This window comes from Galeopterus variegatus, unplaced genomic scaffold (assembly GCF_000696425.1).
Source record: "Galeopterus variegatus unplaced genomic scaffold, G_variegatus-3.0.2 Scaffold1082, whole genome shotgun sequence".
In the NCBI taxonomy this organism is placed as follows: Eukaryota; Metazoa; Chordata; class Mammalia; order Dermoptera; family Cynocephalidae; genus Galeopterus; species Galeopterus variegatus.
In genome coordinates, this window is record NW_007727193.1 from 76,354 (window position 1) to 95,759 (window position 19,406).

At 45.2% G+C, this 19,406-nt stretch overlaps 1 protein-coding gene across 1 annotated transcript; it reads right to left on the reverse strand.

Moving 5' to 3' along the window:
* Positions 1-6,001: 6,001 nt before the first annotated feature.
* LOC103592070 (C-C motif chemokine 2-like) lies at positions 6,002-9,732 on the reverse strand. Its single transcript, XM_008574659.1, has 5 exons — positions 9,619-9,732; positions 8,841-8,882; positions 7,787-8,078; positions 6,876-6,993; positions 6,002-6,490 (listed from the first exon to the last, which is right to left on the reverse strand). Exons 3-5 carry the CDS (start codon positions 8,010-8,012, stop codon positions 6,310-6,312), a joined length of 525 nt encoding a protein of 174 aa, XP_008572881.1. The 5' UTR covers positions 8,013-8,078; positions 8,841-8,882; positions 9,619-9,732; the 3' UTR covers positions 6,002-6,309.
* Positions 9,733-19,406: the final 9,674 nt, after the last annotated feature.

A 19,406-nucleotide genomic window follows, 5' to 3' on the forward strand; every position in this document is an offset into this window, starting at 1 on the left:
CCGAGGGTTGGGGAGCAACACCGAGGGTTGCGATCCCGTTGCCGGTCCTGTTCCAGTACAGGGGCAACACTGAGGGTTGCGATCCATTGCCGGACACGAAAAAAGACAAAAAGGAAAAAAAAAATGAGTTAGTGAAGAAAATGTACAAACTTCTATGGGCCGGCCCGGTGGTGCACTCGGGAGAGTGCGGTGCTGGGAGTGCAGTGAGGCTCCCGCCGCGGGTTCGCATCCTATATGGGAATGGCTGGTGCGCTCACTGGCTGAGCACAACGCGGGCGACACCACACCAAGGGTTGCGATCCCCTTACCAGTCACGAAAAAGACAAAAAAAAAAAAAAAAAAAAAACAAACTGGGCTTCTGATTTGCGGTAACTTACCTAGCTACTCCAAACTTTGGTTTTCTTTCCAGGAAAACTGGAATAACCCTTTTCTGTATTGTTACAGCAATTAACTAAGATAATATATGTAAAGCACTTAGCAGCATTTGGGACTTTAACAAGTACTTGATAAATAGTAACTATATTTCTATTCTTGTTATTATATGAGTAACATATGCATAGTGCTTTATGATTAAAAAGCACTTTCGTGTATTTCAGATGAGGAAGTCCAATGTGAGGGAGTAAACCACTGGAGCTAAAGTCCAACCCATGTATTTTAATTTAATTGGTCTCCACAATAGTCTCACAATAGAGATGACTCTTCCATGGTCAGATAGCATATAAGTGGTTGAACTGGCACTTACACCTAGCTTTCCCCACTGTAATACCAGATCGCCACTTTTCCACTACATATCCTCTATAAATACTATTAAATCAGATTAAGTACACCTGATTTTCAACAAATAGCCAGAAGAGTGGCCCTTAGGTCACTTTTCACTTTGCAAGGTCACAATTGCATAGTTAAGACAAGAGATACGATTAAATATTGGCTGTTTGCCTGCTCAGAAGATAAATATAAGTATAAATATTGTCAAACCATTTTTCTGTTACATAGGGCGCTACGTGGAATGCACTGTAAAATGACTGCCTGAGTATAACACCTTAACAATTTTAGTCCAGAAGACAAGCTGACTAACGCAAGGGTTAAATCCATTAAATGGCACAGATTAATAAACATTTTAATAAAAATTATCATTTACTGTTGTTTCTTATTTCAAATTAACTACAAAATTTACAATTTTTTTGGTAAAATACACAAAGCAATGTAAGTACTAAAAAAACTGATTTAAAATTAAGCTTGTCTCCACCAGAAAAATATCTTTTTAAAATCCTGAATAAAATGTTCATCCTATAGAAACTTGTAAGCTTCTTAATTTGCTATTTCAGTAAAGTAGAATGTCTCAAATTCCATCAGTTGGAATCTTCCTATTTTATTAAACATACGATATAACATTCCTCAAGACTCAGAATAGTAAAAAAAGGTACAACCACATTTAAAGAGCATACTTCTTTTTCCAGTTCTCACTCTAAACAGCATATAATCTCATGGTAGGCTTGTTTAAAATGTAGGGTTTTACTCTAGAGTTGCTTTTTAACTTTTTGGGTTTTTTTAGAAGCTATACTCCTAACTTCAGGAGAAAGCCCTAGCATTTAATGACTGTGTGATCCAATCAACACAGGTAGTCTACCTGGTATCATTTCATCATCTGTAAGCCGGGGATCAAAGACTAACTTCTCTTTCCTGGATTTAGAATAAATGAATTCTATACATTGCTACATACCAATAATCCAGGGTTTTCTATAACATAATTTCAACAGATAACATTAAAATACATGTAACATTCATTAAGTTGCATGACTTTGCTTAAAGACTAGTAAAACACTATCATTAAAATAATTCCTAGCAAAACAATTTATATTTCCAAGGAACAAAACAAATTTGAAAAAATGATACTTATATCCTATCCTCAGATTTTTATATACATTTAAAGTAGCATTTCTAGTTGAGGAAAACTAATGCAAAATAAAAGTATGTCTGACATTACCTCCTGTCCTGATACTGTCACATATTGTGCAGAAGGATTTTTTAGTATTTTTTGTATTTCTTGCAAATGTGTTTGGATCTTGTCAGTAACTTCTTGAATTTCGCCCTTCCTCCTTTTTATTAAAGGGAAGTCAGAAAGGTCTTTGAATAATTCAGTTTTATCCCCAATTCTAAAAAATAAAAAATGCAAATACATATATTGAAGCATTTTAATTAAACCAGCTATCAATTATTTTTCATAGTGCATGAAAGACCAAAGGCCTGCAAGTCAGAAAAATGTGGTTCTAATTCCAGCTCTGCCACTAAATATTTAAGGATTTAACTTAACTTCTCTGAGGACTGACAAAATTACCCTAATATCATTTTCTTTTTTTTTTTTTGTCTTTTTTCGTGTCCGGCAATGGATCGCAACCCTCAGTGTCGCGCCCGTACCGGAGCGGGACCAGCAACGGGATCGCAACCCTCGGTGTCGCGCCCGCACCTCGCTCAGCCAGTGAGCGGGAACCGGTCTGTATGTGGGATCCGAACCCTCGGTGGGAGCGCGCCGCCACACTCTCAAGCGGCGCACTGTAGCAGTGCGCCACTGGGCCGGCCCGGGATGCCGCATTCTTAACCCACTCTCTTCTTTAAGCCACACTGTCCAATTGAAAGGTTTTATAGATACTTAGTTGTTCAAAGCCTTTTAAAAATTCTATCTCCCTGCTTGTGATGGTGAAACAGTTGGCTTTTTGAACTCTACAATGTCCTTAATTTCTGAACTCTATATCCCCTTTCACTCCTAATTATGAATTGGACAAGTCTAAGTCAGAACAAAGGACACTATGAAAACCCAAGTCAGTGGTTGCAGGATTGGCTGGCAACCCCAGTAACCTGAATGGGAGAGAATTGAGAACAGGGCCCCAAACTTGTTTGTGCACCAGGATCTTCTGGGGAACTCATAAAATCTGCAAATGAGAAGGGGAGCCATTCTAACACCCTAATCATTCTAACACCATTCTAACATCTAATCAGAATCTTTGGGGATGTACGATTGTTTTGAAAGAAACTCAGGTGACTTTGATGCACAAGTAACTTAGGAACCACTTAATGCACCAAATATGTTCATAACACACAGACATACAGGGGAAAGGTGACTTGCACAAGATTGTCTAAAAATTTAGTCACCAAACCAGATCAAGATCTCAAAGGCCAGGTTACAGTGCCCAGCTACCTACTGCAAATATTTGCCTGATTCCTAGCTATGATAGTCTGAACAATGCCTCCCTCCCGGAGATGCTCACAGCTTAATTCAGTCCCTGGAACCTGTAAATATGTTACTTGACATGACAAAAGGAACTTTGCAGATGTGATTAATTTAAGGATCTTGAGTTTGGGAGATTATTCTGGATTATCTAGATGGTCCCAATATAATCATAAACATCTTTATAAGGTGAAGGCCAGAGGGTGAGAGCCAGGGATAAGATGTGACAACAGAGGCGCAGTTGGGGGTAGGGAGAGGAGAGAGAGAGAGAGAGAGAGAGAGAGAGAGGTTTTGAAGATGGATGAAGGGGCCATGAGCTATAGGTTTGAGGTAGCCTCTAGAAGTTGGAAAAAGCAAGAAAATGGATTGTCACCTAGAGCCTCCAGAAGGAATGCAACTCTGCAGACTGATTATAGACATCTGACCTTCAGAATAGTAAGACTCATATATTTGTGCTGTTTTAAGCCATTGTAATTTACTATAAAATACTGTAATTTGTTACAGTAGCAATAAGAAACTAAAAGATTTTTTGGTATCTGGAAATGGAATGCTGCTGTAAAGAACACCTAAAAATGTGGAAATGGCTATGGAATTGGGCAATAGGCAGAGGCTGGAAGAATTTGGAGCATGATAGGAAAAGCCTAGACTTCCTGGAACAGACTTTTGGCAGCCACAGGAAATGTATGTGCTACATTTGGCATTCCCTCCTAAAACAGACCTAAGCATTGCCAACGGCTTGTGCTCAGTTTCATCATGGAAGGAGCAAGCTATCCCATGCTGGGCTGGAAATAAAAATGGATTTAAGAATTCCTCAAAATGAATGGATACAGCTCAAAAAGAAAACGTGAACAGGTTATTTAGGAATTTGAGCACATGGATCCCCCCTCCCTCTGCCTTGCCTCCTCCCAGGCTCTCTGTCTCAAGTCTGCCTGGCATCGGGGGCCCGCTGCTCAGTAGGCTATTATGGCAAGGTGCTTTCATTTGCGTTCCATTCCCTTTTTTACCTCTTGGCATCCACTGCAATTTCATATTTTATTCCCAATTGGTGATCAAGGCTGAGGACTGGAGGGGTGAAGGAGAGGCAGGGAGGACCTGGAACAAGAGTCTGTGAGTTCCATACATAGCTACCAATGAACTGTCTGCTGCTGATATATCAGGGCACTTCAAGCTTTGAAGGAATTCCTTAGCCTGATTCAGGGACCCTGGGTTGGCTCAAGAACATAGAAGCAGAATCCTCCCTCTACCCCTTTAGCTCCAGCTGGTAGAAATGGAAGTTTTCCAAGAGATGTGCTTCCAGATCCAGAAGAGAACTAGGTTCCCCTGGATTTCAGTTTGCAACACATTATCATCCCCATGTTATTGATGAAGACTTATAATACCTGACTTGCCTTAAGTGACAGAGTGGGTCATTGCTAGCTCTGGGGTTAGAACCCAAGTGTTTTTCTTGCCCCCAGAGTTCTCCCCAGTGCCTCATGCTGCAAAGGCACTGCCTGGTCTAGCCTGACACAGTGGCCATCTCCCCACCAGACTGGGAAGGTGAGCGCCATGCAGTTTATTCAATAGAACAAGATATCTGCTTTCCTGGGTGATGGGGTTCTCTGGTGTCCAGGTGAGCCAAATGCCTCACAGGTGGATCAAATGTCATGCACAGAAATACAGAACTTAAGTGGACATTTAGGAAGAGGAGGCCCATCTGTTTTAATGCATGATCCCGGGCTCTGGGAATGGGAGGGGGACAGTGATAAAGGGAGGCGATTTCTGGTTTCAGGGAAGATGCCCTCTCAAAGTACAGGTTGAAGAAAGAGCCATAGGTCCTGTGCCTGCATCCACAAAGTTCAACATCTCCCCTGTCTGGCTCATTCTTCTGCAACGCTGCCTCTTACCCTTCACATTCAGGCCCTCATCAGCTCTCGCCTGGACTATAGCCTGTCACTTGTCCCAACTTATCTATGTGTGCATGAAGCCGATATGTGACGTTTCCTGAAACTCACCTCTGAACCTCTGGACATGGCACGCCCCTCCTCATTCGACTGAAGACTTTCAGCATTTCCCTTGAAACTATAAAGCTGAGTACTAACTCCCCATCCTAAAATTGAAAACCCTTTACTCACCTTTCTTTTTAAACTCCCTATTTCCTGACATAGACGTGGATCCCAGCTCCCATCTGACTGGTTTTCTCCTTTTTTGATGTACATGTCATCATCATTTCTACCCCCCAGTATTTGCTCCCACACATCTTCCTGTTTTTTTCTTAATGACCCTGTAATTTTTCTAGAAAAGGCATACATTCCTCAAGGATAAGTTCAAGACATATCCTCTCTATGAAACCCTAACTAACCATCTTACCGATGGTGAGTGCTTCCTCCTGACTTCCCAGTGCCTGCGGTATTTGTGTTACTCCAGGTTGGAGGGTTGACTAGAGGGGTAGGGATTGGTGGTGGGTATCCAAGTTAGGGGGCAGTTGGAATAGATTGTGGAAAGGACTGTGGGCAGGGGTCAGAGGATATGAGAAAAGAAAGGGGGGTGGGATTGAACAGGTGACTAAGGTCATTGAGGATCTGGGAAGTTAATGTCAGGGACTGAAACACTGGGGCTGGAATGTCTGGGTTCTGCCTTGAAGATTCTTCTATAGACACTCAGATGAGACCATCCAGTGGAAAAGGCCACATCCCCATTTCTCCAAAATGTGAGCCCTGCTCTCCAAAACCACGCTCCTCCCTTATCACCAGGCTTATACGCTTAGCTTTGTAATTTCCTTCAAGAAAACACTCAGTCAGATTTTGTACAAAAATATATATTTTGTTCAATAGTCACATAATACTTATTTTCACAATAATATTTTAGCCAATACCTTGGGATCTAAAAACAAAAAGTCTTTGCATTCATGATCCTTGCAAAGACTCCACAAAACATCCCAGGGGTAGAATTGGGGTTCACAGAGAAAAAACAATTCGCCCAAATCTCTGTATCTAAAAAACACTGGTACTTATGGAAGATAAACTTAAAACATCAATAACTTAAATAAGATTAGCATTAATTAAGGCATCATATTCCATATTAATAAACAAAGTTCATACTCTTTGAAATTACAATAAAGTAGTAGTAGAGGGAGAGCTAGTGGAAAATAAATAAGTTTCATTTTCTTGGGTTGTGGAGTGAGTGTAAGGCTTTAGAGTTTTGGTTATTCTGTCCAGGTGGGCAATGGCAGTCTGGACCCACTTCTCCTTGGGATCAGCACAGATCTCCTTGGACAGTTTGGTCATGAAGCTGTGGGGAGAGAGAGGACACAGTTAGATGAAGTGTCTTTGTAGTGTCAGCCTAGGAGTGTAGCCCATTCTGCACCAGGGGGCTGCCGTGGTAGTAAGAGGAGGAAGGAAGGTGGAGGAAGGAACCCAGAGCAAGCTGCTCCTAAGGCGTCCCAGGTGAAGCCATCCTGACTTCAGGCTAAAGCAATCAGGAGGGCCTGAATAAGCACCCAGATGGAGAATGATGTTGGGGTCCATTTTTTCCCCTCTGGGCCTCAGTTTTCCCATTAAGAACTTTTGGATATTGGGTTAAGTGGTATAGCTCTCTGACTGTAACTTTGTGGGGCTTGTCCCTTGCTACCTGAGGACAAACTCTGGACAGGGGAGGGCTGGTGTGCTCAACTCACATCACAGCTTCTTTGGGACACTTGCTGCTAGTGATTCTGATGTAGCTCTTGAGCCTCTGTGTCGCGATCTTCCTATTGGTGAGTGTATAACAGCAGGTGACTGGGGCGCTAATTGCATCTGGAAAATAAACCACAAAGAAAAAGCATTATAGAATGGGATGGATTTTTCTAATCTTAATAAGAGAAAAATCATGAGGAGAAGGCAAAAGTAAGGCAGGAGTAGAGGCAGAATCCATTAAATTCCTGTATTTCTTCCTATAACTCAGAACTAGAATGTGATCTTTGACCCACTGACTCGCTTTCCTACGCTATTAAATTGGTACACAACATTGATAATGAACAGAGGGAAGGGGAAGCTGTTAAAACAACGTAAGTCCTGGGATTGTCATTAGGAAGGGCTAATAATCCAAACTATCAGAGCAGGGGAACATCAGCTGGGGCCCCCTTTTAGGCTCCGAGCAATCTACTCCTGGTTGTGAGCGTCCCTGATACTGACAGCCTCTGCAGAGCCGCTGTCCCTGGAAGCTGGACTGAATGAAGCACAGACCAGATTCTGGGTCTCCTCCTTTCCCCTCCCCCATATCTGGAAATACTCCACACATCCACCACCAGTGGCCCCCCCTTTGATTACACTAACCCCCAAACACTGCTGAAAGCAAATGGGGCAGCAACTGCACTGAGGGTGTGTTTCCAGGGCTGGATCTGGGGTCCACAGCTGGAATTCTAGTTGAGGCTCTGCCCGGGGGGGAGCAGCTGTGTGATTGGGCTCATTCCTTATCCCTTCCCTGAGATGCCTTATCTTGGAAAAGCAGCTGTTAAAGTGAGAGCATGGGTACCCCTTCTGCTGGGACAGTCCATGAAAACCCAGAGACAGGGTGATGTGCTTCAAGGGGAAGGAGGCAGGGGCTCACCTGGCTGAGCAAGCACGTGGGTGCTGAAGGCGGCTGCTGTGAGCAGCAGGCACAGAAGCGCTGCGGAGACCTTCATGTCTGAGGGTGAGGAGGCGAGCTTCAGCGGGAGAGATGGCAGCTGCTGGGTTGGTCTCAGCCTCTCTGCTCTTCTGGCTGCTCTGTGTCTGCCTTTTATTGAAACCGAGAGAGGTGGAGCCAGGCGGGAGGGCTTGGCCTGGGGCAGCATTCTCCTCAATGAATGACGAAGTGGAATCCTAAATCAGCTGAGCAAGCGCAGAGCCCTGGGAGTTTTCTAGGAAGTAGGAAAGGGAAGCAATGGGTCAGGACTTGGCACTTTTTCCACTTGCTGCTGAGGCCACAGCAGGGAGAGGATGGGGTGCTGTTATTCCGAGAGTGATCACAGATGTGAGTCAAGTGTGTTATTCTTAAGAATTCTGCTTTCTGTGAAGTGAAAATGCTGCAGAAAAGGAAGGAAGTGAGGAAGCTGAGGTCACGAGAGAGATGAAAGCATGTCCAGGCATATCCCTGGCTCACCTTCAAGTGACAGTCTAAAGACTGTGTCTTTAAGCCACAAAGGGAGCCTGAAGTATTGGTGGCCTCCCCAACAGTGTATTAAATTCATTTGCTCTTCAAAATGCAGGGTGGTGGCAGAATGGAAGCCTAGTAGATGTGTAGGATTTTGTCAACCTTGAACTGAATTCCAAGAGTCATGGGATTTCAGACTTGGAAGAAGCTATACATATAGATAATGAAGTGCTAGAGAGGAAATTTCCATGTAATACTCACACAGTGCTTACTCTGTGCCAGAAATATTCTAAACCCTAAACCTTTACAAATGTTTGATCTTTAAATCCCACAGTCCTATCTAGTAGTGATTGTTTATTCCCATTTCATAGATTAGGCAACTGAAGCACAGAGAGGTTACATAACCTGTCCACGGTCTTCTCAAGTGGAGCCCAGGCAGCCCAGCCCCAGTGTTTGTGCTATCACGACTGTGACATACTTCTGGAAGGAAACAGGCACAAGTCCTCCAACTGGCTGCCTGGTCATGTACCTGCATCTTCTCTATCCTCAGCATCTTCCAAAGTAGCAACACCTAAAGGGGAGACGAGATATATTCCTCTTGATTAAGGCACTAGAGTTGGGAGCCTGTGGTTAGCACAGCAGGCAGCAGGGGGCAAGTAGTGCATTCCTCCTTAGGGTGGCTGTTCTTCCAGCCCCTTTCTGGATCCCAGGGAGCATGAGCAAGCAGAGGAGCTGTATTTTGCAAATCAGAATGCCTGGCTTCATTCTGAAGTCTGCCTTAGATTTTTTCAGAAACCAGAGAATCATAGTGATCAAGCTAAAAACACTTAGAATTCATTTTGGTGGACTCTTTTCTTTTGCAGCAATACTAGGATTCTCTGAGACATGGTAGTGGCTGAGCTGAGCCTACAGTTCAGGTCTCCTGACTCCCCTGAGCCACTGCTCTTCCTTCTGGGCCTGCCTGTGCCTTGCCCAATGGTCAAGGAAAGACCTGGTGACTCTTCTTTCTTAAATTGTTTGGACAAGGTCTATAAAATGCATGGAGACTCTTGAAAAAAAATCACTTGCCAATTGCTACACTTGTAATAAGAAATGGGTTGCGGTAAACAAATGACTATGTGCTGTCCATAGTAAGTGGTCAGCACTAGCACTCTTGAATGGCACTTGAGCTGGGCATTGTGCTGACATGCTTTCCAGCACTGTCTCACTAGTGCTCCTCACAACCCAACTTTCCTTAGGTTGACACTTGAGTTAAGAAATTTGTCCAGGATCTCATAGGTCCTAGCAAGAGGGGCTGAGATTCCCACCCAGAACACCTTCATTCCAGAATTCTTGCTTCTGGGAACTGGACTTGATGTCTCATGATGGGTATTAGTTTCCTAGAGAATCTGAGAGCAGAGACTCTATGGCGAGGCCATTCCAGACTCTTGGGTAGAACTACTGAAAGACAGGTTGAGGAGACAACAAATCGATGTGTGCATGGCTTTGCTTGCATCTCTCTCTGAGCCTCATTTTTCTCCTGCCTGAGTCTTGCTAGTTACCCTTTTTCTCCCTGACTGGTGTCAACACCTCTCTGTGTTTGGCTCATTCCTTTGCTCATGGCCCACTCCATTCTTTTCCGATAAATCAGATATGACCAGGACTGGAGACTGTGTAACTTCATGGAGTCATTTTTTCCCAGACCATCTCATCTTATCTTCCAAGAAGTTTCTCCTCATATTATGGGAACCCCTTTCTCATCTATTAATGGGTCCTTTTCCATGGACTTGGGAGCTATATCCCATTTCCCTGTGGAACTCAGTCATTCCTTGGATTTTCTCTACATTAGCAAGTTGAAGGATGCTGTGATACTTTAAACTACTCTTTTGTAGTTCAGTCATGTCACTCATTCCCAGAACCCCAGACCCAAAGGACCTATAGAGATCATGTAATACCCCCTCTTCTTTACGTGAGGAAGCTGTACTCAGGAGGGAAGACCCACTGGGCCATGGCCACGGAGGAAAGCCTCCAAGCTTTGCTGGGTGTTGGACAGGCTTCTGGGTGGTGGAGCTATATCTCTTCCTCAGGGAGGCATTGTCATCTTTGGAAAGTGACTTGGACACTGCAAGCATCAGACTAATAAACACATGGAGGTGAAAGGGTGTGAATCAGAAAAGAAAGTCTTTTGAAAGGGACAGTCCGTCTCCCTCCCAGTTCTGCCGTGTTAAGAAGAGATGCTTTCTCCAGCTGGAAGGTCAGTCACAGGATGAGAGAAAAAGATGGAAATCCCCACTCTGAAGCAGCTTTGGAAGTTCCCGGATCCTGCAGAAAAGAATGTATTTATTTGGCTGGAGCCTGCATTCCAGATGTTGGGCCTGCAGCCAAGGAGCTCTCATGTGGAGCTGTGCTGGGAACATCTCAGCACAAGCCTGGGCTCCTGCTTGAGAGTGTGCCAGGGAAAGGCCCGGGGAAGGGGTGTAGAGGGAAATGAAGGTCAGTGTTTTGCTGCTCCCCAGAACCTCCAGCTCCCCTGGGCCCCTTCCCCATCTACTCATGGATGAGGAATGGAAAAGTTCCTCTTGGTGAGTAATCCTTCCTTCCTTCCTCCCAGTGGGCTGACCTCACCACCAGGACCTTTCATACCTTGGTCATCACTGCAGACTCCCACTCTGTTGGGAGTGAAGGAAAGAAGAAGCAAAAGTGAGCTTTCTAGAAAGATCAGAAGCCAGTACCCAGGCCCTTGCCTGTGCTTGCCAATGCTCCCTCAGCTTAGGCTTTCAAGTGAGATGTGCAGAAGGCTCTGCACCCACCAGGTCCTCTCCAGATACCTCCCTGGGGCCTCCCCTCCAACTTTTCCCTCCTATACTTTTTCAGGTTAGCTCTTAGCTCTAGGTAGACCAGAGCCCATTTTTCCCAGGGTCTCTATGCTACAAACCATTTCCTTTCAAGTACCCAAATCCTTCTTTATTGTTTCAAAGAATGTCAGATATGAATGGACCTTAGAGATCATCTACCTGTTTCTCTGATGAGAAAGCTGAGGCCAAGAACAAGGCAGTGACAGGCCCAAGGTGGCACAGAAGACAATGACAGCATTTGTGCTGGTTTGCCTACTTCTGGGCTCTCAGTGCTGTGCCTTTCTCGTGTATGTTGCTATTTCTTTACTGTAACATTCATACAATTAGTGTCTACCCTGTGCAGAGCACCAGGCAGGGGACTGTAGGGGAGGGAGGAGTGAGCCAGACATGAAGCTTACTTTCTAGAAGAGATGCTAAAACAAGTATGTATAGGAAGTAGGACTGAGCGCAGGAATAAACCTGAGCAGCACTCACCCCGTGCTTCCAGCTTCTAGGCATCTCCTGCATTCTGGGGTGGGTCAGCCCAGATGTGTGTGTTTGCACAAAGGAGCCAAGGATATTCCTGGGGAGGAGTGGCGGGGTGGGCATAGCACATGGAAGAGAAAGGGGAGATTCACCTAAAATGACCTGGGTTGGTTGAAGGAGAGAGCGGTATCTGAGCCAAGCAGGGAGTTTGTCACTTAGGCTGTCTTCTGGGCCAGCCCTCACGGATTAGCACCTGAGTCCTAGGGTGAGGGGGCTGCTATGGGTGGGTGGGGGTAACAGCTAAGTAATATCAATGCAAGCCACTCTACAGCACCCTTGGATCACACAGTGGGAGAGAAGATGCTTTCCTCATTCAGGGCTTGCATTACACAAGGTGGCCTGAGCAGTGTGATGAGGGGTTCGAGGGACAGGTGAGCACATTTGAAGTAGCCCGTGAAGGAGCTGGACTTGGGGTGGGGGGTTCTCAGGAAACAGAGGTGGTGAAGGTCAGGTGGAGTGGAGACAGAGAATCATTTTTTAACAACAGCCTGTCGTTGAACACTTTAACATCCATGCTGGAGTCTCCTGAGGGAAACTCAAGTGACACACAGAATATTGCATTAACCAGAGAGATACAGATATGTGAGAATCCCAGCTAAGGGACCCAGGGAGCGTTCATGAGGGTGCATTCAAAATGGGTTCAAGGGTTGGGAAGATTTGGGGCCCTGGGTGATTACTGTGTGGAGGAGGGGGCACATTTTAGAGCAAACTTACAGAGACCACACATCTCAGGGTAAACATCCCCTTGGGATCTTGTTGAAGTGCAGATTCTGATTCTGTAGGTCTGGGTGGGCCAGAGATCCCGCATTTCAAACCAGCTCCCAGGTGATGCTGGTGACACTGGTGCATGGCTCTGTCAGAACAACTATAAAAGGGCTTAGAGCAGAAAAGTTTGTCCAATGTGGGAGACAATGATCAGCTCATGTCATGTAGACCAGGGTTCTGTCCGTGGCTCTCGCACAGGCTTCAAGAGCCCTCCAAAGCTGTCTTCCACATTGATGTGATTGTATACTTTTCTGGAGAGAGCTGTGAACCCATAGCTTCTATTAGATTATCAAAGACTTCCATGACCTCCAGCGAGCCTATCAAAAATAGAGTTCTGGCTTCACCCCAGACTTGCTGAATCACAATTTGTTTTTTTCTATACAAAGCTGTATTTTTTCTAAGCTCCCCACTCCTCAGATGATTACCGGTCTGTGTTTGGGAACCTGGCACTCAAGCAGAGGGTATATGAAGTAGGGGCTGTGCTGGCCAGGCTGGGAGGCACTGGTAGGAATAAAATGAAGGCAGGAAAAAAGGAAAGAAAGGAGAAGAGAGGGAAAGACTAAGAGAAGAGGGGAGAGAAATCTGGAATCATGCAATAGTTCCAGGTGATGTCAGGAGGTCAATTGGTTGATCTCCAATTCCTGTGAGTGTGAGAAGATCAGACAATAGGATTTGGAATAAGCACTGGGTCAGAAGCTGGCTGGGCCTCCATCTAGCCATGTGGCCTTGAGCAAGTCCCTTGACCTCTCTGGGCCTCTTCTGTAATAGGTGATTAGTAAAACAGCTGTTTCTAGCATGGTCATGAGACTTGTATGAAGTAATAAGCCAAGAGTGCTTTGCAAGCAACTTGTCAAGAACTGTGTCAGTCTAAGGGCTATAAGCTACAGTCTCGGGAAATCTCAGGGAACGCAACCTGTCCCAGCGGCAGATGTGTGTACCGATCCCCAGCACAAACATCCACTCATTTCTCGCTATGGAAATATATTGGCCATTTTTATTACATGATGCACAGTGAGGCTTCCATTCCCTAAGCTCTTTTTCATCCCTGTTTTCCTGTCTGCCTGTGGACAAAAGGAGCTGATGAAAACCTGAGGGTCAGAGAGGGCAGCCCCAGAATCAAGTCAGGGCCTCAGCTCCCCACACGGGAACCAGCTCTTACCCAAAGTTCACACCCTGACAGGCCCTTGTCTGTCTCCTCACCCCATGTCACTCTCAGCTTCTAGAACTCTCTGTAGTTCATCTCACCTCAAGGTCTCTGCCCATGCTGGGTCCCAGCACCTGAAGCAGTATCTTTCATGTAGTAGGTTCTCCGTAAACATTGCTTGAATCAATTACTAACAGTCCAAGAATCTCAAAGCATTTTCCCCAGATATCTGAATGATTTAATGCCAGGGAAATTAATAAAGAAGCAAGCATTCAGTTTCCTGAGTTCCCCACTTCAGTTTGGGGAAGAGACAGTGGCAGGGGTAAGTGGAGCGTTGTGGGGGGAAACCACTAGCAGATAGAATGATTTTCAGGGGCCACAGGGATCCTTCTTGGGGGATGATCTGTTGTTCTCTTTTGATTGCAAAATGTTGCATGCAGAAAAAGGGAAACTTCAGCTGCCCAAAAAAGCATCTTTGTTATTAATGGTTTCAGCTGGCTAACCGGTAGAATCCTGCATTGCAAAGCACTGGCTTCATTCAAAAGCTTCTCTTGCTTTTCCTGTAAATTAGAATCTGCAGAGAGAATCTGAAAGGAAATGCATACAGCATCTGTCTGGACGGGGAGAAGGTCTGGGGAAATGGTTTTCCAAAGCATACACATCTCTTCTGACTCAAATGTAAGGACTTAAAGATGAAGCACTACCACACAGTTCAATTCTGCAACCTATTTATTGCCTCCAAATAGAGCCAGGGTCATGACAGAGACTTTAGGAGCACACTGTTGCCCTCAGGGCTGTTTGTAATGGGTGGGAAGAGCAGGCATATCAGAGTTAGGTGTTGGGCAGGGACCTTTGTCTGCCTGGTTAACTTCTGCACCCTCTGCATTAGCACCAATAAATAGGTGGTGAATAAATGAATTAGGGAAAAATCAGAGCTTTGAAAATCATTGCACTGCTTAATTTAAAAAGGGGAAATAATGTTGCCCAGTGTCATAGAGTTAGTGTCAGTGCCAGTGCTGGGGTACTACTGGAGGTAGGGAAGGAAATGGATACAGTTGCTTAAGGACCAAGGGACTTCCTAAGAAGAGAGAAGTTGAAGATCTTTCTTCCAAGTCCAAAATTCTTAGACACTGAGTGTCTGAAGAGGTTCCAACCAGACTGGCTGCCTGAGTTCAATGCCAGGGCCGAGAAGTTGATGGGTAAGGACTGAGGTGGGAGGGCCTTCTGGACCCACCATGTTGATGCAGTTTGACAGCAGCAGCCAAACCTATGAGTGCAAACAGAAGCTGCAACCTTGAAAGCCCAAGGAAGCACGGTGGCCAAGGCTGGAGGGGGCACCATTAAAGCAAGAAACAGGAAACACTTTGGGTAGGTGGGGCCAGTGGTCCCTGGGGCAGCATCAGAGCTATGGCAGCCATGAGCCCTGGCCAATGGCAGAAGGGTCCTGCTACCCAGCTCCACTTTGCTTGAAATTTAGCAGCAGGACTTATCAGGTTGATTGAACAGGTCTCCGAGGCTCTCAGGCACTATGAAGAAGTTGGGACGGTGCACTTAAACCTGAACTACTAGATTTCCACCTAATATGGAGAACTTGGGACCCTGGGGATTAACTGAACATAATAAAAGTGATATGAATCATTTGTGCCGAGGTGACAAAAAGGACCACACCAGTGACACATACACACACATTTATCTATTGTGGATAGTTTGCTGCTCTTTCCCCCGCCCCGCCCACTTTCTTTCCCTGTCTTACTCCCAATAGTTACGATATAGTTATTTTCTAAATTACGACAGAAGCCTTGTCATTATACAATTATGATTTCATGACAATAATGAACATAATTTTCAGTATTTACCAAATACCTTCTAGAACTTCTGTGCAGTTATGAGAAAAGATTTCTTTTTTTTTTTTTTTTGTCTTTTTCCGTGTCCGGCAACGGATCGCAACCCTCAGTGTCGCCCCCGTACCGGACCGGGACTGGCAACGGGATCGCAACCCTCGGTGTTGCCCCCGCACCTCGCTCAGCCAGTGAGCGGGAACCGGTCTGTATGTGGGATCCGAACCCTCGGCGGGAGCGCCTCCGCGCTTCTCAAGCAGCGCACTAGCGCAGTGCGCCACCGGGCCGGCCCAGAAAGATTTCTAAATTGTGAGTGCTTTATAAGTCATTCAATCATGTGAATCCAGCACAAGCACTGCCATGTAGGTGAGGCTGTCATCATCCTCCCTGTCTTATACATGGAGAAATGGAGGCTTAGAAGTGACTGGCCCCAGCGCAAGAGATCTGGGAAGTGGAGGTGCTGGGATGGGAGTTCAGGTGTTCTTACTGCAAGGCTGGTCTTCTCTATTCTCTCCCAGGCTAAGAGGGTTCTTCCCTGAAATCCAGTCCTTTCCTTCTTCTGGTTAATTTTCCTTTTCCTTCACTCTAAGGCTCACCTTTCAAGGTCACCTCCACATGCCCTGTAAATGGAAGGCTTGGCGAGGATGCGGAAGGTTAAGGGAAGGGAGCATTTAGGGAACGTAAGTTCTTCAGATGAGCTCCTTGCCACTTCATTTCAGTCCTTGCTCCATGACCACTCTTCAGACTTTGTCATCTCCCTGTCCTGCATTTCACAGAGTTCGACTTAGTAATCCATTTCTTTGACCACAGCCTTCCACTTCCTTCCCCTTCAGCAACTCCGTGTCTACTGCATCAGCTCCTCCCGGTCCCTCAGCCCCTACCTGGCTTCCTTTCTTGCCCAGTCCAGCCCGTGTTGGTCACTCTCTCATCAGCATACTCATTCTCTCATCTCTACAATTCTGTCTCCCCACCCGCCAATGCCCAAACCCAAGTCATCTGATCATCCTCCTTATTCCGGACCACTCCCAGGCTGTCAGGCTTCCTGGAGGAACTTTCTACCCTTGATGACAAGAGAGCATACAAGTGCAACAGACTCCTCAGACTCCTGCAGTGTATCCCTGGTCATTTCCTTCTGCCCTGCTCCATGGTGACACTCCAAACTGTCACCATTCCCCTTATTTCTTGTGCTCCAGTCTCAGGCTACAGCATTCTCAGTAGACAACGTACTCCCCAGTGAAAGCAGAGATCATGAGATACTCCTTCAATGCCCACCCCATGCCCACATGGAAACTTAATTTCATCTTCATGCTATTATATTTCTTCCTTCCTGTCTCTGAAGAAGAGCTGGTCGTTCCTGTTCTGGCTCGATCTATATCCTTGATTTTCTCTGCTTCTTGCAGAATTGGCACTGTCCGTTAGCTTTGTCCTTTTCTATCTCCCTCTTTCCACTCTTTCCTTCCCTTCTTCCAACCAACTTGCTCAAGTCTTCATTGTGATAAAGACGCATTTCCCTTAACCTCATCTTCTCTCAAGCTACTCCCATCGCTCTCTCTTTTTATGAGGAACATCTTTGCATGATTGATCTGTACATGCTGTCTCTACATTTTCACCTCCAATTAATTCCTTAACCTGTTATCATTTGTCTTCCACATCCATCATTCAACTGAAATCCTTATGGTCTCATCAGTGATGTCCTCGTTACCTGGACAACTGATCCAACTTGAAATCACTGCCACGTTAACACCGTTTATCCTCCATTTGTGTCTGGGGCTCTGTTCTCCCCTCATTGCTCTCTGCCTCTCCTTTCTGTGTTGTCTTCTCTGGTTTCTCTCCTCTGTTCATCCTTAAATGCTGGTTTTCTCTAAGGATTCATATGTTCATTCTCATTCTTCATGAGAATTTGCAAACTGGTGGCCCTTTCCTGGTTCTGGCCTGCAGGCACATTCCGTTTGTCCTGCAAAGTGCTTAAAATGAATGCAATTAATTACCAACACTTAAAATGGAGAGATTTATCATTTAAAAATCTGAATTTCTGGTTTGTCTGTATAGAATCAGATTTGGCAACACTGAACCCACATTCCTATATGGCAACAAGCCATGAGAACAGAGTGGTAACTGTTCCTCTAGGTAAATCATGTGTTCACAGGTCCCCAGAGGATGCCCCCTACCCCTATTTCTCCATTGTCATATGCTTGGTCCACTTCATTGACTTACCTGCTGGACTTCTGTTGTAGTTGAGTTTAGAGTCTTTTCCCTTACATCCCACATTTAAAGCTCTCCTGATTCAGCAAATGGCTCTTCAGATGAACTCTAGATTTGTGTTCCAATCTGCCCACTGGGCATTTAGACTGGTATGTCCCTCAACCTCAGTGAGTTCATCCTTCCTTCTTTGCGTCTCTCCTTTCCCTCCCTCTCTTTCTTCTTTCTTGTTTTTTTTTTTCAACCAAGATGTAATAAGCCCCTGCGGCAGATGAGAAATTCCTACCTAAGAGGGCCTTGAAGAATCACTTTGATTGGAAGACGTGGTATAGGACTGGTGTTGAGTTTGCATTTGCACAGAAGGTACATTGTTTTCCTTTAGCGTGTATATTCATTTGGGGTGGCTTTGGAGCAGGGAGTCTATGGAGAATTTTTGAGGAGGAGTCTTAAATTTCCCCAAACCATCCTTTGAGGTCATCACTGTGAGTGCCTCCCCTGTCGGACACCACCCTGAGTGCAAGGAAGGCAGGTAAATCCTCCACCATTTCTGATCTCATCCTGCCACTCCCAGGTCTGCTTCCCCTACCAGAAATTCACATTCCTACCCTCTCAGATAGCCAAGATAGAAAGCAGGCATCCATCTTCTGATTTTCCTCCCTGCCTCCTTTCACATGTAATTGGTCATTGAGATCTGTCCATTTCCTTTTGAAGTGTCTCTTGCATTTATTCCTTCATCATCCCCAAAGACCCTGTCTCAGTCTGGTTCTATGAAAAGAATTTAATGTCATTTCTTGCCAAGAGAAGCTCTATCATACAGTCCATCCTTTGTACTGATGGCAAATTTATCTATCCCAAACCACCTGTCTGATAATACTTAAAATGCTTCATTGGCTCTCCATATCTACTTGATAGAGCCCAACTCCTTAGTATGGCCATCAGGAGGCCCAACCTGGCCCCAGTGTACCTTTCAGGCCACATACCACCAATCATTCCTTGCAGATACCTTTGGCATGCTGTGTTAACAGCAATTTGCTCATCTTTCCAAGAACACGGTCATTGCACACATTAATTCCCTTGCCTGGAAAGGCAGCTTGGCCTTTTCCAAGAAGTCTTTCCAGACTTCTTTGGACACATAAACCTTTCGGATCCCCCAACACATGACACGCCTTTTTTACAGCACTGATTGCACCCTGTATTTTCAACATAATGCATATATCTTCTCTATCATATAAATGTTAGAATAGGCATATAAATGTTAGAATCTATCCCAGCACCTAGGACATGGTCTGGCATTTGTTTATTCTTCACCATTCATTTATTCATTAATTTAATGAGCAGTAATTAAGTGCCTCGTCTGTGCTGGTCGTGAGCTCCATACCAGGCACGTGTTTGCTGAATGAATGAATGGAGAGGTTGTGGATGGTTAGACCTAAGCAAAACAAATGTGTCAAAATCTGGAAGTTGCTACTGTGCTTTGATGAAGCCTGAATCACACTGGGCACCCCACTACCACTGAATCATTGTGTGACCTTGGCTGCGTGGCTAGCTGTCTTGGACCCCCATACACAGAAGGGAAATGATAAACCTATAAATCTCTTTATAATTCTTAAGCTTGTTTTTTCCATCACTTTTTTCACTTCCAAGGTAGCTGCAAAAGAAGGAAATATTTCAGTTCTGGAGATTCCCCATTGTATGAAATGTGACACTTTGGTTGTTCACTTCACTCACTCAGCTGCCAGACCCCTGTTGTAGTTGAGTACAGTATCTTTTCCCTTAACTCCCACATTTAG

Coding starts and splice junctions, on each gene's coding strand:
- LOC103592070 (XM_008574659.1), bottom strand. CDS start 8,012: ATGCTGCCCCAGGCCAAGCCCTCCCGCCTGGCTCCACCTCTCTCGGTT. Junction 6,994..7,786: donor CCACGTGCTTGCTCAGCCAG/GTGAGCCCCTGC, acceptor TTTATTTTCCAG/ATGCAATTAGCGCCCCAGTC. Junction 6,491..6,875: donor TGTCCCAAAGAAGCTGTGAT/GTGAGTTGAGCA, acceptor CTCTCCCCACAG/CTTCATGACCAAACTGTCCA.